The sequence below is a fragment of the Orcinus orca genome, chromosome 12, assembly GCF_937001465.1.
Source record: "Orcinus orca chromosome 12, mOrcOrc1.1, whole genome shotgun sequence".
NCBI classification, from domain to species: Eukaryota; Metazoa; Chordata; class Mammalia; order Artiodactyla; family Delphinidae; genus Orcinus; species Orcinus orca.
Genome location: NC_064570.1, coordinates 42,865,806 through 42,890,616, shown reverse-complemented (window position 1 = coordinate 42,890,616; position 24,811 = coordinate 42,865,806). Strand labels below are relative to the sequence as shown.

Below are 24,811 nucleotides of genomic sequence, written 5' to 3'. Positions count from 1 at the left end.
GTTATATGTTCACTTGTGAAAAATGTGTATTCTGTTGTTCAATAGAGTGTTCTGCTTATGTCTATAGATCTAGTTGGTTTATTGTGCTGCTCAAGTCCTCTATTTCCTTACTTATCTTCAGTCTTGTTGTTCTGTGCATAACTGAGGGTGGGGTATCAACATCTCCAACTGTTATTGTAGAACTATCTCTCCCTTTAATACTGTCATTTTTTTCCTTCATATATTTTGATGGTCTGTAATAGGTGTGTAAATATTTATAATTATTTTATCTTCTTGATTTATTGAAACTTTTGTTAGTATATAATGTCCTTCTTTATCTTCTATAATATTTTGGGACTTAAAGTCTATTTTATATGATATTAGAGTAGCCCCTCACCACCCCGTTTTCTTTTGGTTTCATTTGCATGGAATAGCTTTTGCCAATGTTTCACTTTCAACCTATTTGTGTCTTTGGATCTAAAGTGAGTCTCTTGTAAACAGCACAAAACTGGATAATTTTTTTTTAAATCTATCTGCCAATGACTTTTTTTTTGATTGATTGGAGAATTTAATCCATTTACATTTAAAGTAGTTACTGATAGGGAGTGACTTCCTTCTGTCATTTTGCTATTTGTTTTCTATATGCCTTAGAGCAGTTTTACTCCTCATTTCCTGCATTACTGTTCTTTTTTGTTTAGTTGATTTTTTGTAGTGAGCCATTTTAATTCCCTTCTCATTTGCTTTGCTGTACCTTATATAACTATTTTCTTATTGGTTACCATGGGGATTACATTTAACATCCTAAATTATAACACTGTAATTTGAATTTATACCAGCTTAACTTCAATAATATACAAGACTCTGCTCCTTTACAGCTCTGTCTCTCTTTCAGTTACTGATGTCACAAAATTAGATCTTTACAAATTGTGTGTCCAAAACTATACAATAATAGTTTTTTAAAATAATGCATTAGTCTTTAAATTTTGTAGAAAACAAAATGTGGAGTTACAAACCAAAGTTACAATAATATTAGCTTTTATACTAATAATTGTTTTTAAAAAATGTTTCTTAAATAATGTAGAAAACAGAAAGTAGACTTACAACTGTTGTTACAATAATACTAGTTTTATAATTGCCCATGTATTTTCCTTTACTGAGATCTTTATTTTTTTGTACGACTTCAAGCTACTGTCTAGTGTCCTTTCATTTTAACCCATAGGACTCCCTTCAGCATTTCCTGTAGAACAAGTCTAGTAGTAACAAACTCACTCAGCTTTTATTTATCTGCAAATGTCTTGATTCCTCCTTCACTTCTGAAAAACAGTTTTGTCAAGTATAGGATTTTTGGTTGACAATTTATTTCTCGTAGCAGTTGGAATATGTCATTCTGGAATTCAAAGTTTCTGCTGAGAAATCCACTGATAATCTTATTGAGTATCCCTTGTAGGTGATGAGTTACTTCTTTTGCTTCTTTCAAGATTCTCTCTTTGTCTTTGTCTTTTGAAAATTTGATTATAATGTGTCTTGCTGTACATCTTTTTGAGTTCATCCTAACTGGACCTTATTAAGCTTCTTGGATGTTTATATTCATGTTTTTCATCAAACTTGGGATGTTTTGAGCCATTATTTTTTCAAATAATCTCTCTGCTCCCCCTCCTTTTCCTCTGGGATTCCCACAATGTGTATGTTGGTCTGCTTGTTAATCTCCCATGGGTCCCTTAGATTCGGTTTACTTTTCTTACATTTTTTTCTTTCTGTTTCTCAGATTCAATAATTTCCATTATCCTTTTTTTTTAAATTCTCTGATTCTTTCTTCTGCCTACTCAAATATACCTTTGAATCCCTCTGATAAATTTTTAATTTAAGTTATTGTACTTTTCAGCTCTAGAATTTCTTTTTAGATTTTCTATCCCTTTACTGATATTTCAACTTTATTTTAATATTTGTTATTATTTTATACAGTATCTTTTCATTGTATGTTCTTAAAATTTTTTCTTGATTTTAGAAATTCAGTTGACTTTTTCATTGATTTTGTATTCAGCAACGTTGCTGAAAATCTCTCTTGTTAACTGTAACAATTTTTGTGCAGTTTGCTTTAGTTTTCAATGTAATTAACCAAGTCAGTTGCAAATAATGCTAGTTTTGTTTCTTTCTTTTCAATATTTAATCTTTCATCACTTTCTCTGGTCTTACTGCTCAGGCTATAACTCATACAATGTTGAATAAAAGATAGGACAGTAGGGAACTTTATCTTATTCGTGTTTTTTAAGAGAATGTTTATAGTATTTTACCATTGAGGATGATATTTGCTGTGGGTTTTTAATAAATATTTATTGAATGATTAAAGAGTTTTCCTCTGTTTCTAGCATGGAGGAGGGGAGAGAGAAAGAGAGAGGGGGGAGAGGGAGAAAAAGTAGTGAATGGTAGATGGATTTTAAACAAATGCTTTTTCTGCATCCATTGAGATGGTTATGTAATATATATAATTCTCATTTTTTTTCTGTTAATGTGATCAATTTAAACCTAAGGTGGCTATGATCACTCTTATAGATTGCTGGATTTGGTTTGCTAATATTTTGTCTGGTACTGTTTCAAGTATGATATTAAGCAAGATTGGCCTATAATTTTTCTTTCCTTTTCTGTCCTTGTCCAATTCTGGCATAAAAGTTTTTAAATGAATTGGGAAGTGGTTCTTCTTTTTCACTGTATGGAAAAAATCTTTTCTGTTTGAAATGATTTGTTTCCTGAATGTTTGAGAAAATTCATCTGTTAAATCTCCTGGGCCAGTTTTTTCCTTTGTAGAAAGATTTTTGATTACTAATTATATTTGTTTCATGGAAATGAGACTATTCTCATATTCCTAACTTTAATACACCATGTACATTATGTATTGTCATTTTTGGTTTCTATTTCTTTGTCTCTCTTTTCCAATCTCACCAAATTATGCTAAATTAAACATGATATTCCACCCAAGAGAAAAGGTATAAGAAAAAGGTGTAAACTTTCCTAAAGTTAGAATTTAGGTGCATTTTTTTAATGTTTATCAAATGTTATTTTCATATTTTGCCATATCACTTCCTTCCAGATTAAATTCTTTATTTTCTTGCATTTTATTATTTTTCCCTATTCATTGACAGTACCATTCTTTGTCAGTACAATGATAATTGATGCTCATAAATGACAACCCAAAGCAATTAAAAATCTTTGAAGCATATCTTGAATTAAGACTGATTTAATTTGTATCAACCATGCTATTATCTCAGTTTATGATATTTATGTAGTAGTTCTTTATTAATTTCTTTAAAATTATTTAATCAGAATAATCCTTTTCTATCCATACTTGAAAATAAAGATTAACAAGGCAAAAACTAAAACCTAACCTGAAAGTAATGAAATTCTACTGCACTTTTAGTATAAAATTTGTGTGAAAGTATATATCAAATCAGTCAATAAGAAATTGGTGTTTAAGGACCCAAAAGTCCCCCCAACTTCTTTCTGATTTATCATGATAATTCCGTAAGAGTCTACAAATGTTGGGAATGATAAGACAGGGTAGGGACCCAATCTACCTATGTAAGTAATAAAGCTTTTGTCTAGTAAACATCTTCAGTATGACAAAGACACACAAAGAAACACAAAAACTCGAGAAGCAAATGTAGGAAAACTATGAGAAAGAATGAAATTTGGTCCTTGCCAGGAACACTTTACTTCCTTTACCATAGTCACAATTTTATTCTTTGCCAAACTTTTTACTAGAATCCAATTTGTTAAAGTTTTGTTTGTGGAGAAGGAACAATCAGTTGTGACCTGGGAGACTGATTCGCTAAGGCTCTGGTTCTGTCATGAATATGCGTTCTCTCTTTCTGTGTGTGTTTCTTGTAGGTACATTAGCACTGCAGTATTATATGTTACTTATTTGTCATTTTTTCTAATTTTCTGAAAACTACCAGAGGTATGCTTTCCCCAGAGGATTCAAAAGAAGAACAAATATCTGAATTTGGCAGGGGGAAGAAGATTGAGATGGGAAAATCCAGAGTACTAGTTTGGGACTCCAATTACAATTTTACCATTAACTATCTCTGAGGTTGGATAAATTAATTAACTTATTATCATCTCATTTATTTAATCCATAAATGATTTGGTAATCCATAAGTAAATTTGGCAATTTCTGATCCTTTAATATTAAAATAATTTCAGTAGTCTAAAAATAGATCTTTCAAAACTTATGTCACTAACAAATGTAAACTTGTGAACTAAAATTAAATTTCTAAAAGTTGTGAAAAATGGCAAGTGTCTAAAACTAAAATCCAAAGTATAAGAAAAATATCCAGACTGTGAAACTATTTATGATTTGGCAACAGTAATTCTGCTGAAATGTCTAGTTTATTCAGTTATTTGATCTAATAAACAGTTACCCAAATCTCCTAACTTGTCATGGTTTGCAGGATGAAAAAGAATGAAATTTTGTAAGGTTCTATTTTGTTAGAATTGTATTTTGGAGTCAAACAATTGATAATGATTTATTTCTTTTCATTTTTCTAAATTATAGGGTGGCTTCACTCGTAAATATTCGCTTAGCTCAAAAACTGGAACACTTCTTCCAGAATTCCCCAGTGCTCAACACCTTGTGTACCAAGGATGCATTTCTAAGGACAAGGTATCAATTAAAGATACTTCTCTATTGATTTTCTGATATGTTGGTTCCATATCTCAATTTACTGGGAATCTCATGGCACTCGCAGGAAATAGAAATCTACATAATCAAACATAATTGACTGATTTATAGGAGGGACAAACATTTACTAACATCGATTAAAGACTTTCCAATTAATTATTTACCATCCCCATGATAGTACATAATCAGAAGGTGGTAAAATAAACCTGTAAAGACTAAAGATTATTTTTATTTAAAACTCAGTATCAAGGAAGAAAATACTAGAATGTGTCTATCACATGCAATTTCTTTAATTATAAGCGTTATCTTTTCTATATTTTCTAGTTCTATTTAATTTCAGTAACTGGTCATCAAGCATTTCTTAGGACAGAATTTGTTCCTAGCACTGAGGGGGAAATGCCTAGATGAATGCAAGGACCCCACTCGAAGACTCCAAAGATTCCTCTCCATTGTAAAACTGTGCTCTGTTGCAAAATTTGTTGAAAATTAAGGTAGAAACAGTTTCATAAAATTCAGTTTATAAATAAACTTTCAGTGCTTACGTAGTAAAGTCTAAAGCTAAATCCTCCTCTATTTCTGAACTTCTAGAGTCATTTGCTGGCTATCTGCTGACTAATAGTAGGATCCATTATTAAATCAGGACATAAAATTTCTACATTCTTCTTTCCATTAACGTTCATTTTTTATTAGCATTTGAGGAAAACATCTTTCATAGTAAGTTTAAGTCGGTTCATATTTTGAGGTGCAAAGATAGAGGAATATGATTAACAATGTCCACCTGTATTACTTTAGTAATGGGCTTTTGTAGAAACTAGAAATAAAAATGACACATTGATAAAAAGGTCTATTGATAGATAAGTAGAGATGCACAGCAACTTCCAGTGTTCATTCTAATGACAGACTTACTCTCCCAGTTAAGAAGAGGCAAAATATAGAAGATAATTCTCAGATGCTGATTCAAGTCTCCTGGAGTATGTCCACTTCCTACTATTCTCCTCTCCCATCACATTCCTCAAGGTTATCACATCGTTTTTTTAACCATATAGAAATAATGTGTGATATTATGACTTCAGATTTGAGACACCTCCAGTAGGTGTTAACATGTGGCAATTTGTGGGGGAACTTGTGGAAGTCTGTGGGACCTCGGGGAACACAGTTCTTTGGGGAAGGGTATTGTTGGCTCACCTTTGTGGAGAGGATAGCTTACGTACAAACATATCAAGAAGATGTTTACTGTGTAAATATACCAGGTGAGGAGGGTAGATGGAGACAGTAACAAAGAAAAAAAAGAGAAGTGAAGAATACGTTCCAATAGTTTATTTCAGCTTCTCTGCTAGCTTCCAAGGACTTCCTTACCTGCCAACTTGAAAACTGGTCTGTAGGTCATTTCTCATTCAGTATTCAAGACACTTAAATAACCCCTGGTTTCTAAATTCATTCCCAGTCGTCCCCATCATGAGCTCCAGGGACTAATACTCTTTGTCCCTTGAGGACATCTGGGCCCTGCCTTTTACCTTCTTAGCCAGTAGCCAGGTTCCCCAGGTAAGTTGTCAGTTTAGAAGGATGGGTGGGGCTGAAGCTAAGCACTTTAAGCACCTACTTTCTTGAGGCAGGAAGGATGGAGACTTCCTAGGGATAAGCTGACCCCAGTGCGGGGTGCTGGCTGAAGGTGAGAGGCCTGCTTTCTGCCCCCATCACAGTGTCACTGAGGGCAGTTGCCACCCTTCCCCCACTTGCTCACTGACCTTACTAGAGCTAAGCCTTGCCTCTGCTCCTACTCTCTGTAATGTGGTGTCTATTCTCAGAAAATTGAGCAAAAGTATGTTTATAAAGACTGCAAAGTATGCTACAGTGAAAATTTATTGTCCTAAGACTATGTAAATATTAAATAAAATATCAGTTATAAGATTTAAATTTTTTGATGATTTGTGTATAGGAGAAAAAATTTTGACACAAATAAATGGAAATACTTGTGAAGATAAAAGTTTACTTGTACTTTAGTAGGTTTCAGGGATCAAAGGGTTAATTTTGGACAAGAATTATGAATTCCTTTCTATCTTTCATGCTGTCCTTATCCTCATTTTAGAAATATGTCTTGGCAACCTATCTAAAAATATAAAATCGTTGCTTAAAGTAAAGAGCATGTCTCATTTGCATCAGTGGTGACATGTCCTGCCAGAGGTGTGTAGTCGGCATACCTCCTTGGAAGTAGATTGGTAATCTGCATGTCATCGTTATACAGCTTTGCGCTAAACCACAAAGATATGTGCTGTCGCTGGGCTGCAGGGACAAAGGTTGGAGAGCAAAGAGTAGGGCAGGACACCCCCATCATCATGACCACCCTAGATATTATGAAGGTAAAAATAGCTAACAACTGTAAGTTTCTTAACATGAATTATGGATTACTCCAACCACTTTCATGTGTTAATTTATTTAGTCCTCATAACAACCTGACTAGATATTTACTGTTATTATGATCTCCATTTTATAGATGAAGAAATTAAAACACATAAATGTCAAGTAGTTTGCCCAGTATCACGTAGCAGATTAGAGCTAGCATTCAAATCCAGGTATCCTGCAGGAAAAGCTCACACCTCTAACCTCTAAGCCTGTTCCTGTTCACATAGAACACACAACCTGTAACAGGTAGGAATATTTCTAGCTTATGAAATAAAGATGTTCTGAATATGAATATTATTAGTTTGCCAGAATATTATCAAGTTCGAATCCATCGCATATTTTAAAATATGTTTAAAACTTCCTATCTCTGCAATACAAACATCAGTGTAACATGGAAATAAAGAATTTTCATAACAGACATTTAACGTTCAAATCTTTTTTTGGTCAGCAAGTCATTTGATATTATTACTAATTTTAGGTAAAGTGGTAAAGTCTTATACTTCATACCAGGAAAATTGTTCCATGTGCGTCATATCTCATTTAATCTTCTTTAACACCTTATGAGTGATATGTTATTACTACCTTACTTGAAGATATAAAGCTTGGGGTCAGAGACAAAGCAACCCGTGCAAAACAGTGCAGTGGAGCTGATGCTCAGTGTTAGCTGACTCCACAGGAAACCACTGCACCACACTACCCAAGCACCTACTTAATAAAACTGTGTGAAGATTCGATGTATTTTACCATTTTACATTTATTTCTCCAATCAAAGGTAATTTTTTTATTAAGCAGAAAACTACAATGTTGCTTTGGCCCATAGTTTCCTGAACATCAGCTTTTTCATCATTCTTATCACACTGTCCTGCAGTTGTCCATTTGCTTGCCTTTCTCCCTTCACAAGGCAGTAGGCTCCTTAAAATAAGAATTGTGCCTTTATTTTTGGTTCCTCAGATTGTGCACAATGCTTGGTACATAGCATGAACTTTAAAAATGTGTTTGAATATATGAACAAATGAATGCATGAACAAAACGAAGGCAGCACTGAAAGGGTGCTTTTGTTAAGATTTTTCTTCCTTGAAATAGGTTGATACCCTAATAATGATGTACAAAACTCACTGCCAGTGCATCCTGGACAATGCAATAAATGGAAACTTTGAGGAGGTAAGAGTGACAAAGAATGCTTTGCTGACTATATTATGTAAACGTTCTTGTCCTGTTCTTCATATGAGTTCATGTTAAGGAAAATGTTAATATTAATGTACATACGCTTTGCTCTCAACTAGATCCAGCATTTCTTATTACACTTTTGGCAAGGAATGCCTGATCATCTTCTTCCCCTGCTTGAAAACCCTGTTATCATTGACATTTTCTGTGTTTGTGACTCAATTCTTTATAAGGTAAGCTCCTTAGGATGTCAAACATGAACCATATATTTCTTTAAAAAACATTCCATCTAAATTTTTGCCATATATTTTCAATAAATTTGTTATTCCTGGCTGGAGATACACTATTATTTTTCTGATGAGAAAGCAAGCAGTTTAATAGTATATGTTTAATAGTGAATGTATTTTAATATAAATTTTCATTAAGTAAAACAAAATCAGTTTCTGTTTACAGCTAAGAATGATTCTAAATGTGACATACTTCCATAAAAACTTAGTTAATTTTTATTAACTGTTTAAGGTGTTTTCAGAGTAAATAACTTAATGGCTTTTTCACAGTATCAGTGTTTTGGGGAAAGCAGAATTAAGCACTCTTATGGGACTAATAACTTGAAAAATTTGGAAATCTCTAGCGTTAAGGCATTAATGACCAATTCTGTTCTTAAGCCAAATAAGAGTCCCCAAGTGTCTACAGAAGGATCACGAGGATATCGTAAACAGATAGGAGCTGGTTGGCCATCTAGCCCGCCATTCAGCGGGGAAGAGGGTGAAGCTAATTCCCCCAACAGTCTGTTCCCTAGTTAGAGCAGACACAGGTCCAAGCTGAGGAAGCAAACTGTACTGCATTCTGGGTATTTTAAAGTGAGTTTGTCTACATTAACCTCCTAAATTGTCAGAAGGAAAAACAAAAGCTTTCCTTTAAGAACATAATTTGAGTAAGCAAGAAAACCCAAGCTGGAATCCTGTTAAGTATTTAGGAAGTAAAATCCTTCTAAGTTAGTTGCTGCTGTTTCGTTCTCAACTTTGCAGAGAAGTGAAGCAGAAGCTAGATAAACTCAGTCCAGCAGCAACTTTGCACATCAAGAACTGTAGGTGGGCTTGAACCAGGATGAGGGAGCCCATATTTTCATCCTCTGTTCTGTTCTTCCTCATTGCAGTATAAGAAAATAGAGTCTCTACCTTTAGTTCAAGCTAAAGCTGAAGAAGGACAAAGGAGAGCAAGGATCGTCTCATTTTTCTGGGTCAAATAAGAATATCATCATTTAGAGAGAAAGGGTTTAGTTTGCACTAACAGATTGTCTGAAGTGTTTAAGACATGAGGAAGTAACCAGAAAGGGGAAAGAAGGTGGTTCTAAGAGTAGGTATAAGAAAAGACCTGGACTCGTGCACACACATTTACCAGCATCAAGGTAAAGCTGTTTTGGACTGTCATTCAACACCTCCAAGAAATATTCTTAAAGCATAACCTCCCCCCCACCACAAATGGTCTATTTCTTTGAGTCCAACACAAAAGTCCAGAGTTTAAGTACCGTTACGTGCACAAAGTTTTTCCTCCTCCTGGTGGACCCAGGGAGGCACAGTGAGCACTGTAAATAGAGCAGTGTAATATGAACTTCTGTAAGATCTTCATCCCATCCCTAGAAAGTGGTCAGCTTTTAGTCCATAAACCTGCACATGATTGCCAAGGCCAGTTCATTGGTAACTAGCATACTGGGCATATACAATACTGTCTCTTGTTTTAGTGTTTCATATACACGGACTACATGTGCATTTTGCTGGTAAGCTGCACAAGACTTTGTAGATGAGTATCTACTCACGTTTTGAAATATCTTTGAAATATCCAAGGGGACTTCTTGGTCCTCTTCTCCAGGCTGGCGCACTCAGTTTATGAGCCAGCCTAGGGGATCTGTACTGTTCATATCCTATCTTGTTCCCCATCTCCTTTATTTATCATAGTTTTTCCTGAGCTGGGATCAGTCAGCACTAATTTTTTCTTTTTACTAGTTCTCATCAAGGTCCTACTCACCATATCACCCACATTTAAGGTTCAGTCTAGCCCTGTATTTTCAGTGTTCTTTATGTTCCAATAATTAGCTCTCTGTACCCGGTACATTCGTGTCACCTGCTTAACTAGCACTGCAGTGCTTCTATATACCCCCACTCCCCTTGCCTTTTACACACACACACACACACACACACATACACAGCTTACATATATACATGCATTTTAGAGATAAAAGTATAACTTTCAGAAATGAGTTAACATATTATTCTCTAGAAAGCTAGGAATAAAAAGTAATTGACAAAGAGTAAATGTGTTTCTATAGAAATACTAAGGATTTATGTTAACTCTCTTTTGCTGTGATTAAGGTTCTAACAGATGTACTCATTCCTGCAACAATGCAAGAAATGCCTGAAAGGTAGGTTCAGTCAATAAAATATGATAGTTGCTTGTATAGGGTTTAACCTTATACATTATAGTAAAGCAAAACATTAAGTAGAAATTCATTCATTTACCAATATTATTTTCCTATTCCTGCCCCTTTGTATGAGCTATAAGAGATGTGCCTCAATTTTTATATTCAAACCTCAATGAACAAAATTGATGGAACAATCCTGAAATCCCTTTAATTTGAGAGCTGCTCACGTGAAAAATAAATATTTAAGTGTAGTTGACCTTTAGGTTACTGAGGAAGCTCTTCAATGGAAACTGGCTAGAGGGAGATGAATGGGGATAATTGATGGAAAATAATCACAATAATAAAACTATAAGGAAAATTATTTTATATTTATTATAACTTTGGTCTTAATTGCCAAAATTAGAAAGTAGCATAATGGAATTACCACCTTCTTTTAACAAAGGAATAAGATCTCAAATTGAAATGATGCCTGAAGATTTTTCACAAAGTCTTTTCCTATTGTTCTGATGTGAGGACAATAGGAACTTGAAAAAAAAGCCAATTTTTAAAAAACGAATTCTAGTAAAGTAATGAAATTTATTTTAGTATTTTGGGGCACAAATACATATAGGGTGAGCATAGTTGGTTCTCAATAAATACATGATGATTGATAAAACAATCTCTATTTTTGATTTACCTTTTCCTCTAGACTGGTTTATTTATTTAAATAATAATTGATATTGGCCTGGTCAATAGTTTCTTTTAATTAATTAATAGTAATTAATACGTTGTCTTTAAACATCTAGCCTGAGCTCTGAATTAGGTACACTTAACACTTCTATGTCACAGCAAAATGGCTATGCTTACATAGTGACAGGCATTCAGCCGTGTAACTAATAGTAATAATAGCTGACTTTTATTAAACACAGTGTGGGATTTGAGACTTACATAAATTATTTCACTTAGCCTGAGAAGTACTATTTATGTATTTATCTCTTAGGTATGCAGGTAGTTCATATTCATTTGGAAAATGAAAAACACGCATAAATGCATTTAAAAAATCACTCATATAAAATAAAACTAAAAAAATCACTCATTGTCTTACCACATTTTTAATGTCTTAGGTTATTATTGTATCTCACAGACTTTTTTCTAGGAATGTTAAAAATGGAATTATAGTACACATACTATTGCAGTATACTATGAAAATCTTTCCATATCAACAAATATAGATTAGCATTTTTTAAATGATTGATTGCATAGAAATCCAGCATCTGAAAAATACTATACTTTATTTAACCAATTCCTTATCATTGAACAATTGGATTATTTTAAAACAACTTGTCAGACTATTCTAAAGTAACTGTTATGATCCAAATTCACAAAGAGGAACCTGGGAGTACAAAGAAATTAATTTGCCCAGAGTCAGCTGATTTTTAAGAAGCAGAACCTAGATTTTAATTGAGGTCTGTTTAACTCCAAACTCTGCCTATTTTTTTCCTGTACTATGTCACTGCTCCCCAACATATGCCCCATCCTAAATATATTTAGATCTGTTTTGTTGAGATATAATATGTAGATTGTTGATGGATTTATAAATTTTTGTATGTTTTCATAAGATATACACAACTAACCTTTGCAATTTTCTAAATGGGGTCCTCTAATTAGTATGTTTGTGGTAATTTGTTCTACAGTTATATTTGGATTATAAGAATATGTTACTAGAAACAAATATGAAATACCTGAAATGGCATTATGATCCCTATGCGTGTCTCTCAGTAGCCAAAATATGCAAAATCAAGTGCACACTTACCTTTTCCCAGAAATATTTTATAGAAAATGATTGAATTATGAATTAATATTAATAATAAAGTATGTCTTATTGATCACTTTCTGCCTGCCAAGTTGTAACCTGAACACTTTCCATGAATTATTTCATGTAATCCTCATAATAATCCTGTGACATGGATACTATTCTTTCTTTTTTTTAATTTTTTTGATGTGGACCATTTTTAAAGTCTTTATTGAACTTGTTACAATATTGCTTCTGTTTTATGTTTTGGTTTTTTGGCCGCGAGGCATGTGGGATCTTAGCTCCCCGACCAGGGAATGAACCTGCAGCCCCTGCACTGGAAGGTGAAGTCTTAACCACTGGACTGCCAGGGAATTCCCTGGATACCATTCTTATTCCTATTAACAGATGAGGATATTGGACCTTCAGGAGACTGAGTATTTTGACCGAGATGATAAATGGCAGACCTAGGCTGACTTCAGTCATGTTCTTGGAATCAAAACATAATAATATACCTCCATTAAACTGCATTTATTTAATGCATTTTGAACTACTTAGCATTTAATAGAGTTTTTTGTTCTTTGGGGGTTTTTGTAGCTTATTAGCAGACATAAGAAATTTTGCTAAAAATTGGGAACAATGGGTTGTTTCATCCTTGGAAAATTTGCCAGAAGCTCTAACTGACAAGAAAATACCTATTGTGCGAAGATTTGTATCATCTCTGAAACGACAAACATCTTTCTTACATCTTGCACAGGTACGTTGGTAAGCTGAGGGTATTTGAGTCACCAAATAAAAAATGAATCATCTGATAGCAAAGATTGGGGAACTTTCAGAGATTGGAGACTAAGTAGACAGCAATTAAATGCAACATGAGATCCTAGAGTGAATGCTACAACAGAAAAAGGACATTAGTGGGAAAACTGATGAAATTCGGTAGTTTAGTTTAGTTAGTTTAGTTACTAATATTGTACCAGCGTTACTAGTATTGTACCTGATTTAGATAATATACAATGGTTATGTAAGATGATGACATTAGGAGAAGCTGGATAGAGTATGTGAAAATACTCTGCACTACTTTTGCAACTTTTTTGTAAATTTTAAATTATTTCAAAATAGAAAGTAAAAAAAGAAAAAAAAACTTTTGAATGAAACGTAAAATGTAAAACTCTTATTTGCCAGATGAATTCAATTAATAAATGAATCCAATTAATAAAATTAATAGGTTATGGGGAATGAGCCCGTGTGATGTTGTGAAACCCACAACACATTTTAAACTACCTCTAATTTAGTTCTCTTAAATAGGGATAAAAAAGTAATTCTTAAATTAGAGTTACATGTTTGTATACTGTTAAAATATACTTGCCCTCTCCTCAAATGATCCTTTGCTTTATGAAGGTTTCTAGCCCCCTGAATTTTGAAAGACTAGCTTGGGATAGTTCCAGATAAGAAATTTAACGTTGTGAAATTCTTATTTTATGACCACGGGTAAAAAGAATTATTTTCTTATTCCGAAAATAGTTTTCAAACCTTTAACAGGATGATCGTGAATCTCAGCTACTGCTTTTAGTTTTAAAATAAAAAAAGAGTTATTTATGATACTTTTCTCTCAAGGAACTATTTCTCTAGAAGCTAAAATTTTCTTTTGATGGAGGATCAGTGATATAATTTACTGTCTTTTTTACTTTCTTTATGGAGATTGCCAGACCAGCTCTCTTTGACCAGCATGTCGTGAATTCTATGGTATCTGACATTGAAAAGGTTGACTTGAATAGTATTGGATCTCAGGCCCTTCTCACCATTTCGGGCAGCACAGACACTGAATCTGATATCTACACTGAATGTAAGTTTTCTCTTTTTGTTTAGGGCAGGGTCTCCCAACCTCAGCACTATCGATGTCTTGGGCTGGATACCTACCTCTTTGATAGGGCAGTGGGGCTGTCCTGTGTATTGAAGGTTGTTTAGCAGCATCCCTGGCCGCTATCCCCTACATGCCAGTAGCAGTCTTCTCCGAGTTGTGACAACCAAATATGTTTCCAGACATTCCCAAATGTCCCCTTGGACTACAAAATCATATCTGTTTGAGAAACTCTGGTTTAGAGAAATACTTTTAAGTTTAAAAATTGGTCTCTATTTTAAAACAGTTGTACTTACTGATTGTGAAAAACCTGGAAAATATAGAAAATATTAAGAGGAAAATAAAAGTCATCTATAATTTCATTGCCTAGAAATAATCCATATAGAAAAAACCTGGGAATAATCTAAACAGTTTTGAGTTTTGTGAGTTTTCTTCCATTTTTATATTACATGCATACGCACTTCCATGCGTTTTGTACTCTTGGCATCATATGGTGTATAATGCATACCAAAATGATATCTCAATGCAATACTGTTTTTCAAAGCTGAAATGCCCTGCTTAGGTTTGGACAATCTGGCAGAATTTACCAAGCCAGTACGTGTGACCGGTTCCATTTCCCAGGGATAACAACCCACTGTTTCTCCCATCATTTCTCTCTGAAAACACCAAAAAATGCAGCCTCCTATAGGCTACAGCACACTGCTCTCTGGGGACAGTCTAACCTCAGTCCTGCTTTCTGTTTCTTAACATAAAATTATATTACCCTTTGGGATTCAGTAAACCTCAAACTCTTTAATAAAATGATAGTCCTTAACTGCCCCTTTAACTTTTACATGATAAAAGATTATTTATTTAAGTGGCTCAGTTCTGCAGGGCAGAATTTAATTTTTGCTAAAGATAAAGGATATTTCAGAAAGCAGGAAATCAACAAGTCTAGCTTAGTTCAGTCATTAGGTTTCAACTAATCTGTTGCATTTAATGAAAACATTGCATTCAAAATGAATAATCATCTCTACTGACAACAATTCTTCCCTAGTATATAGTATATAAACCTGCATTTCAATATATACCAAAACATATACACTTATGGTTAAAATTTTGAAGAGTAAAGAACTAAAGAATTTTTGTTAGTTTCCAGGATATGAAAATAACTTCTTTAACACATTTAATTTAATCTACCTGTCTTGCCCTTTTATTCTATAAAATTATTAATGATTTCTACTTTTAGGTTTCCTCTTGGGTTCAAAGTAGTGTGCAATATTCTTCTTCTTTTTTTTTTTTCCTTTTTACATGGTAGATGACTCTATCACAGTGTTCCAAGAACTGAAAGATCTCCTTAAGAAGAATGCCACTGTGGAGGCTTTTATTGAATGGTTGGATACTGTGGTAGAGCAGAGAGTTATTAAGGTATTTTTCAATGACATATTCAGAAAATAAAATTTTGTTAATAGTAAATGCTAAACTGGCTGTAATTTCTTGAATGGTGGGGGATGGTGATAGGGTGTGTGTAATAATACTTTGAAAAGCTTTTGAAACCCTAGGAATAAGGGAAGTCAAATATCAGGATTAGAAATATGGCAGATTTGAGAGCACTGGGCACAGTTGCAATTCTATTTGTCGTTTTTTGACAGACTACAAGACACTATTCCTTCCCTATCAGTCAATAAGGTTACAGCTGTGTAACATCAGTAGTGAAAGATAAACTTAGAAACTGGAAAGAGCTGGCCCTTTTCTTAAAAAGCACGTTTTCACAAAAGCTGACAGAAGATATGGTTTTAAGTATTTACATTTTTTAATTCCAGGAGCTCAGTATTTTGTGTTTTCATGTGGTTTCTTCAACTCTTTCAGTTAACCTTCAAGTCATCCATCATGAAACAAGGCCATAAGAACAAATATATCCATCACCAGTTGGTGTTAGCCATTCCATATCAAGGAAACTAGTTATAGTGTAGGGACTTTTTTTCTCCTGGAAGGAAAACAGATGATCATTCAGGACCAGAGAAGTCAGAGTTAATCATTCACAGAAATATATAACCCTTCCTTCATACTTCGCCTTCTGCTTTTTTTAAAGCTCTGTCAAAGGAAAATTAAGAGAGAAAATATTTTGTAAATTATTTCATTTCGTTGTCCAATTTATTAGGTAACAAAACCATATAGAATAAAGACCTATTAACCTGAAAAATGATGGCAAAGCCATATGAAAATTAAAATCCCTAGACACATCATTTTATTTGATAAAATAAATGGCATGCCCTGTCAATCTGTCCGTTTGTCAGTTTTTCTACCTCTTGATCTTACATAGGAAGCATGTAATAATGAAATGACAGATTCTATAGTTTCATTTTGTTCCTTTACTTTTAGACCAGCAAACAAAATGGAAGATCATTAAAGAAGAGGGCTCAAGACTTTCTGCTAAAGTGGAGCTTTTTTGGTGCTCGAGTAATGCATAATCTCACCTTGAACAATGCCTCTAGCTTTGGTATCTTATGTGCTTTATAAAACTCTTCTTAGATGAATTATATCTTTCATGCCTCAGTCACATTTCCTACCAGTTTTTAAGCATGTGGCACTGTCATTTCTCGAATTGGACTCTTGAGCCCGTGGAGAATGGTCGGTTTTAGCCTGGGTTTTGTAGTCAGACCACTTGCGGAGTTAAATCCTAACACTGCTTCTCTTCGGCTTGGCTTAACCCGAGTTAGGCTGCTCATTGTAGAAATGGGAGACTATTTCTTTCATTGGGTTATAGAGGCACTTGAGTGACGTGATATATATAAAAATACATTGCCAGGACCTGGAAAACACAATAAATAGCAGCTATGACCATGACACTCCATCAGTGCTTCGATAAATTTTCTGTTAAACAAGCAAATAAACAATAATTAATACGTTATTTTCCCAAACTGCTATTCATTGAAATATGGCAAATGTTTGCATCTTTTCCAGGAACCTACCCTCATAGTTGTATTCCAAGAATCCAAGACCAGCTTAGAAGACATGCTGTCATATGTTTTTGAACCATCTATCCTGATCTATACAACTTATGAAACAATTGAGTCGTTAGCTTTTTCAAAAATCGAATACCTTCTTTTTCCTAAAATCTCTGAGGTTCTTAGTTTGTAGTTATAACGCTATCTCCTGGACAGTACCTCCACATTTAGTAGTTGCATTTTGAGAAATCCTCGCATTATAAAATAGGTTACAGTTAACTAAATTGGTTTATTTAATTTTTAACAGAATTAGATAAAATCAGTGAACTTGTATTGAGGGATGAACAAAATATATTGTCTATGATTTGAAATATGTTGCTTATATTTAAGGTTTCTTGAATTATACAATATTTAAACCTGACCTTATTATGAAAAAAGACTTTTGTTGGAAAATCTCTTGAACAGTTAAAAGCAGTTTGAGGTTTTCCAGGACATCTTCCACATGAAAATTACTTTTCTCCTTTTTTCTCAAATGAAAGAGCATTTTGTTTCAGGCTAGAAAGACATCTTCTTACTTGATACTTTTTTCAGACCATGTTGGCTATTGTCTAATTATTTAGTACAAAGTAAACAGAAATAGAGCAGAGTAGAGCTCATTCTCCCCAGGTTAAAGCTTATCACACTCCAATGTGTGCCCTCTTAAAGCATAAAGCATGTCTCACTTTCATCCGAATTTTCCTTTGATGTAATTAGTGGTCAAAGAGCTGGCAGGACAGTACACACAGTGAGCTGGGCAGGCGGTACACAAAAAGATTAGAGACCCAAGTTAAGCATGTTGGTCTTAGCAGGTCATTTAAAGTCCAACAAGTATTTGTTTATTTCAGTTGCTCCTTGTAAAGTGTTTCGAGATGGTCACAAAGATAACTTGACTTCTCTCTTTCTCTTTCCTTCTCTTTCTCTCCCTCATTTCATCTCACAATGCCCTCTCCCCATTCCCTATCCATAAACAAGGTTCTTTCCATTTGATCCGAATGCTTCTTGATGAATACATTCTGCTGGCCATGGAGACCCAGTTTAATAATGACAAAGAGCAGGAGTTACAGAATTTACTGGACAAGTATATGAAGAATTCAGGTGATTTAAAATGTATATCTTGTTTTGCATATGTCTTTGTTGAAACCTAAGTTCAAGAATTTGTAAGCACACTTGTTAAATGGATTTATAACAGTCTCAGATTTTACCCCCAAAATGTCACTACTAACACAGGTTACTAACACTAAGAGAGCCCTATTTTTTCTTTCCTCCATTGGTATATAGAGTAGTCAAGGTACTTTACTGGAAACCCTGAAGAATACAAATCAATATTCTTAACTTCTGAGAACTCAGATAATATTGGACAAGTGACAATAATACAAAAATAACTAGAATTTAAGACAGCACATGTGGTATACCACCTTATAAATGGCGTAGAGATGAGTTCTATAGGAATTTAAAGAAGGAGGGACACAATATATTTGGGATGTGATGACTTGCATTTTGAAGGCTGTTCACTACAGAGTGGATTATTTAGTGCCCTGAAGAACACACCTACATCCACAAATATACAATTAACAAAAACCAGCACCACTGCCAACACCAAAGATCTGCCAGTCTTATTTCCCATGGAAAACACTTCTCAGGAATTTCCAGATTTATGACACAACCCTAGAACATTTTCAGTTTTTTTTTTTTTTTAACTTGGGCTTATCCACTAAGAACATGGCAATGATATTAGCTTTCCTATTTAAAAAAATCTTTCCAGATGCAAGTAAAGCTGCCTTCACTGCTTCTCCGAGTTCATGCTTTCTGGCCAACCGTAATAAAGGGAGCACTGTTCCCAGCGATACCGTGAAGAATGAAAGCCATGTGGAAACAACCTATCTTCCTCTATCATCCAGTCAACCTGGAGGCTTAACCTCTGCTCTGCACCCATTCCCTGCTGGGAACACAGACAACATGCCGCTCACTGGTAGGCTATGAAACAACCAAGAAAACCTCATAGGCTTCAATATGTCTCACAGGAAACTATTCCTTTGTTTTCTTAAAGCTGGTAAACTCCAGGCATTTCAAGAATAAAAAGGCTTCTCTTCACTGACTTATAACAAAGCTTTATAATATTTTTGTGATTTTCAACATTTGTCATTCACATTTTTATCAATACCATTTTTAAGATAGGTATCACATTTTAACATACTCTCTTAGTTATCTCAGAGGTCCCAATAATTGGTTATTTTCATTTAGTGGAAGAAAAAAATAGATTAGGTGTTCACAAAATCATTAAAATGCTTTGAAAGTCAAAAAATATGAGCTTCTTGTTTATTTTTGGATTTCGAGGAGACTTTATTTCTCCTCCATTAAAAAGTAGATTCAGCTATTTTAGGATAACCATTACAATAATTTTCCTCTTTGGTGTAGGGTCCCATTTCTGTCAATCTGAATGTTTACGGCTTAAACCAGCTACTAGATAATACTTTAAGTCTGCTTATTGCCTTATGTCTTCTTTGAAATCCTTCTATATACCTTACTTCATTGGACACACAGAATTTTAAACCTGGAATGGGTAGTTTAGGGGCGTAATTCCACTAATGGAAAATTGGAGACCCAGGGATTTGGCGGCTTTCATAACTCACTGCTCATCAGTGGGGTTTGTATGAAGTTTTGAATTGACCGCTTTGAAGCCATGGTCATTTTGACATTATTGCCCTTTTCTTTTACCCTAAACTTGAAACCATTTAGCCTTCAGCTTGTTTTTTAATTACAGAGAAATGTGAACAGCAGACCCCTTGCCCTTCCCAAGCTTGATCTCTAATCATCTTTATACCCACGGAAGGATGAAGCCATCCCAAGCTTTCCTCCATAGTCACTAACTCCGAAAGTTGCCACTGTTGTGAAATACACTGTTGTGATGCTGTTTTTTAAACCTAGAGTTTTATAGGTCCCTAGTCCCATTATTTTTGGAGGTCAGAAATGAACTAAGTTGGAAAAAAGGTATAGTAATAAATCATGCGTAATTTTGAAAGCTGTGAAGCCATCTATTTTTAATTTGCCGCTAGTGAATGCTCTGGTAACTTTTTTCCAGGTCCAATGGAGCTTTCCCAGAGCTCTGGTCATCTGATGACACCACCCATTTCTCCAGCCATGGCGAGCCGAGGAAGCGTCATTAATCAGGGGCCGATGGCAGGGAGACCCCCGAGTGTGGGCCCAGTACTGTCAGCCCCAGCACACTGCTCAGCATACTCAGAGCCTGTTTATCCTACTCTCCCTCAAGCCAACCATGACTTTTATGGGACCAACTCTAACTATCAGACTGTGTTTCGGGCACAGCCTCACACCCCATCGGGACTCTATCCTCATCGCCCCGAGCACAGTCGATGCATGGTCTGGAGTGAACAGCAGCTTTCTAGAGACTTCTTCAGTGGCAGCTGTGCTGGGTCCCCATATAATTCTCGGCCATCTTCCAGCTATGGACCATCCCCACATGGCCAAGATTCACACAGTATGCAGTTTTTAAATACAGGAAGCTTCAATTTCCTGAGCAACACAGGAGCTGCCAGCTGCCAAGGAGCAACATTGCCTCCTAATTCACCTAATGGTATTGAAATTGTTTAAGAATTTTTCCTGGCTTTCGAGTTGGCATTAAGGCAAAATCAGACATTGAGTTCTACCTCCGGTGAACAGCATGTCATCCCATGTAGAGCTTTCTCAAAATCATGGAATCTTAGATATTTGGAGCCAATTTCTGCCACATACAAACATAACCCTAATTCTTGTGACTTTATTAAAGTTGCCCTTCTAAATGTCCTGCATGATGCAAAAATATTATGTCAAACCATATGTTTGAGACCAACCTTAATAGCCCAAAAGAAGAATGTTCTGTCCTTTGAAAATTTAGTGAATAATGTTTCTTCCAGAGAGCTAGCGGCAGATCTTAAAGATTAGGACCCAAACAGTGCCTCCTGTTGAAGTACCTTGAGGTTACTGAGTTGCAAAAATCTGTGGACTTAAGTCAGCCACCAAAGTAAGCTCTGTGTAGAGGCTGCTCTGATGCGCCTCTCCTCAGTGTAGGCCAGTCCTTCTCCCAGAAACATGAATCTGTAAATAAAATCAGTATTTGACAAGTAATCTTTGTGAGAGGCTGACAGTGCCTTTTTTTTTTCTTCATAAGCATTGTAAGATCTTGTTAATTTAAATAAGGGAAATATGAGAGAGGTGTTGTCTTCCATCTCAAACTTGATAATATGATAATGCCTATGTATTTTTTAAAACAAAAAACAACATAATGAACCATTTCTATAAGCACAAATCCAACCATATTGTAAATGTAGATGTAAATGTAATATTTACAGTATGCTATCTCTAGGGCTCTATCCTATTACCTTGTCCTTTTGTTTGTCTTCCTGGAACATTACTTGTAATAAGTTAACGCTACATTCTCACCGTTTTCTGTTGTAGGGTACTATGGAAGCAATGTGAACTACCCAGAGTCTCACAGACTTGGATCGATGGTGAATCAACATGTTTCTGTCATCAGCAGTGTTCGCTCCCTGCCTCCCTATGGTGACATCCATGATCCACTCAACCTCTTAGACGATGGTAGTAGAAAGCAGACCAGCTCGTTTTATGCAGACACACCAACTGCAGTTGCATGTCGAACTCCTGTAGTAGGTAAATTATATTAACATTTCTTGAAAACGTTCTTTAAAAGTTGTTAACCTCAGCTATGCAGTGTTAACTGGGCACTCACGTTCCCACAGTTGGTTTATCACTTCGGATCTGAAGTTATGTTTCTGAATCTGTTAGTAAAAGCCTTGCCATTTCTCTATATACATGTCACCATGCAACCTACTGCTAGATCTGGTATTCTTTCCAAAACAAATCTCTGGAATCTATTATGTATGCAAAAAATTCAGGTAACCTGTCAAACGCAGTCCAAAAATCTGTTAAGTTTTACAAGGGCAATAATGACATCTTTTTCTCACTTTCTCTTGTTCACTGTTGGAAGCAGGGCCAGTGCCAAGAGCTGTCTTTGGACCCCATAATCTCCATCAGTATCCTAAAACCACTCCAAGTTTTAAAAAATGGTGACTTGTAATGAAGGTTACTATAATTTTCTCAGTTGTATGTAAAATGTGATTAGATACCTCTGTAGAAAATGTTGCTTTCTTATTCTAGAACATACATTTTAAGTAAAAATGAGCAAAACTGTATGTTTGCCATGAAGTCCCCTAGCTTCTTATTCCAGCCAGGTTGCTGTCCCTAAGAAAATACGGCCACTTGTACTAGATGCATCACTGACACCCAGCAAAGAGTCTGCCACATAGTAGGAACTCATTACATCACTGAGTTGAAAAAAGGGGCAGAAACAAATGCATAGATTTAGTTTCTAAACCTGCTAATAAGGTATCACAGGGCGAGTATTATATCCACATAAGTATCAAGGCGGATTGTTAATGTTTAAATGAGATGATTGAAATCTTCCAATGGAACTGATTTCAGATTAGCATAAGTAGAGGGCATTGACACCCAAACAGAGCATAAGGGAAAATGAAATACATTGCATCTCTCCTCACTCAGTGTGTTTTTCCAATAATTCAATAGGAAGCACTTCTTCCCTTCCTATGACCATCACAGACGCTCCCTGAGCAGAGTCTGCTATCATCTTATGCTATCTGCAGATGGTCATTGCTTCTGGGTTACTCTAATGAAGCAGAAAATTCCACTTCAGGAAGTTTCCTCACTGTGAGACTGAAATGTACGGAGTTGCTATTGTTACTATTAGTTCTGTTTACTGGTAGTGATAGTGGATGCTTTGATGAAACATAGTTTGGGTGTAGGACAGATTCTAAGCTTTAGTTGTCAGAGCTGGCTTACAAGTAAATTGCAAAGAGGGCTTCAGCATGAAAAGAGGGAATAGAGTAAGTGAATGAGTGGCACAAGGGGAGTTAGGACCTATAATTATATTTCCTTAATTATAAAGCCTGGTTTTTAGTGACAGAGATGATGGTACTTAGAAAAAGAAGAAAAACAGCACTGAGAAGTTAGGAACCAAAAATGCAGGAAAGGTAGTGCTAGCGAGCCAGTTAGTAAAAAGTTTTGAGAACCTACTATTATGTGCCGAACCTCATTTTAGGTGTGAGGTTATGGTGGTAATCAGGTCAGAGTTCCTGCTTGTAAGAAGTTTACATTCCAGTAGCAAGAGATAAGGCAATGAAAATATAAACAAATGCATTAAAAAGATAATTTCAGTTACTCTCAGGTCAATTAAATAGGGTAAAATGACAAATAGTAACGGAGGAGCTGCTTTAGGTAAGGCAGCTCGGAAAGGATTCCTGAGGCAGAAATATTTGAGTTGCAAGTTGAGTGATAAGGAGGCAATGATGTGAAGATTTGATGATGGAGTTCCAGGCAGAAGAAATGGCAAGTTGCATAGTTTCTGAAATGGGACCATTTTGGGAAAATTCAATGGGCGGAAAGAAGGCTCATGTGTTTTGAGTACAGTGTATGAAGAGAGGGGAGTAAAATAAATCAGAAGGCAGAGACCAATTCATCTAGGATGTTATGAACCACGGCAAGGAGCTTGGATTTTGTTCTAAGAGTAATGGGAAGTCATTGTAGCATTTGAGAAGAGGGACAATTTAATACACACATCAGCAAGATTATCCTGGCTGTTCTCTGCAGGGTGAGGGTCATGAGACTAGTTAGGAGGCTGCTGTGTTGGTCCAGGTAAGAGAAGATGGTGGTTTGAACTACAGTGGTGGAGGTGCAGCTGGAAAAAGAACGTAGACTGGGGATATATTTTGGTGATACAGTTGTCTGAATTTATGTTTGAAATTGAATTTTCTTTGTGAAATGTGCTGAAGGAAAATTTGTGGGAGAATAGCAGGGGGGGAAATGGAAGAAAAGATGAGCATTGCTCTGAGAAACCATACACACTCAAATTTAGTACAGATATATGTGCTCAATGCACAAGTCGTAAAGTGAGTGGCACAGAAAAAAGAAAATGTCAGTCAATTTTCAATTGATGATTATATTTTCCCTTACAGCATCCAGCTTGCAAACCCCGATTCCTTCCTCCTCATCCCAGTGTATGTATGGAACTTCCAATCAATATCCAGTTCAAGAAACCTTGGACTCCCATGGAGCAAATGGTAGAGAAATGGCATCCTCTCTACCACCAATCAACACTGTGTTCATGGGAACAGCAGCTGGAGGCACTTAAGCCAGCACTGTTGGGTAGGGGTTGAAACTTGAAAAGTCTGTAGTGCTCACATGCTATCTACTCAGACCGCTGTCAGAGAAAGAAAATGGAATATCCAGTGGCACGGTATTGTTTTTCAGGTCACCGGTGTAAAACTATGGACAGCACCATAGTGAATGGTAATATTCGCAGAGTTTGCCTTGCACACAAGTTGTTTAGAATGTGGTCCCGTTATTAATCATAGTTTCAAACATTATCAAATGGAACCAGTGGAGCTTTGAAGATGCAGACATTTCAACTCTGAAGATTTAATATTTCACTTCTTAATTTATTGAAAATCTGTGTGCTGTTTCACTTTTGGTTTTTAAAAAAGAGAAACAT

General features: G+C 35.3%; 1 protein-coding gene across 1 annotated transcript in view; it reads left to right on the top strand.

The window, feature by feature from the left end:
- The window catches only part of RFX6 (regulatory factor X6), a 55,868-nt gene extending 31,417 nt beyond the window's left edge, over positions 1-24,451 (top strand). Inside the window, exons 7-19 of the mRNA XM_004264686.3 lie at positions 4,529-4,636; positions 8,138-8,215; positions 8,338-8,451; positions 10,588-10,637; positions 13,006-13,165; positions 14,107-14,251; positions 15,564-15,673; positions 16,628-16,745; positions 18,205-18,327; positions 18,995-19,201; positions 20,312-20,824; positions 21,685-21,897; positions 24,276-24,451. Coding sequence (XP_004264734.1) covers positions 4,529-4,636; positions 8,138-8,215; positions 8,338-8,451; positions 10,588-10,637; positions 13,006-13,165; positions 14,107-14,251; positions 15,564-15,673; positions 16,628-16,745; positions 18,205-18,327; positions 18,995-19,201; positions 20,312-20,824; positions 21,685-21,897; positions 24,276-24,451 — 2,115 coding nt within the window. The remainder of the gene's footprint in view (positions 1-4,528; positions 4,637-8,137; positions 8,216-8,337; positions 8,452-10,587; positions 10,638-13,005; positions 13,166-14,106; positions 14,252-15,563; positions 15,674-16,627; positions 16,746-18,204; positions 18,328-18,994; positions 19,202-20,311; positions 20,825-21,684; positions 21,898-24,275) is intronic.
- Positions 24,452-24,811: the final 360 nt, after the last annotated feature.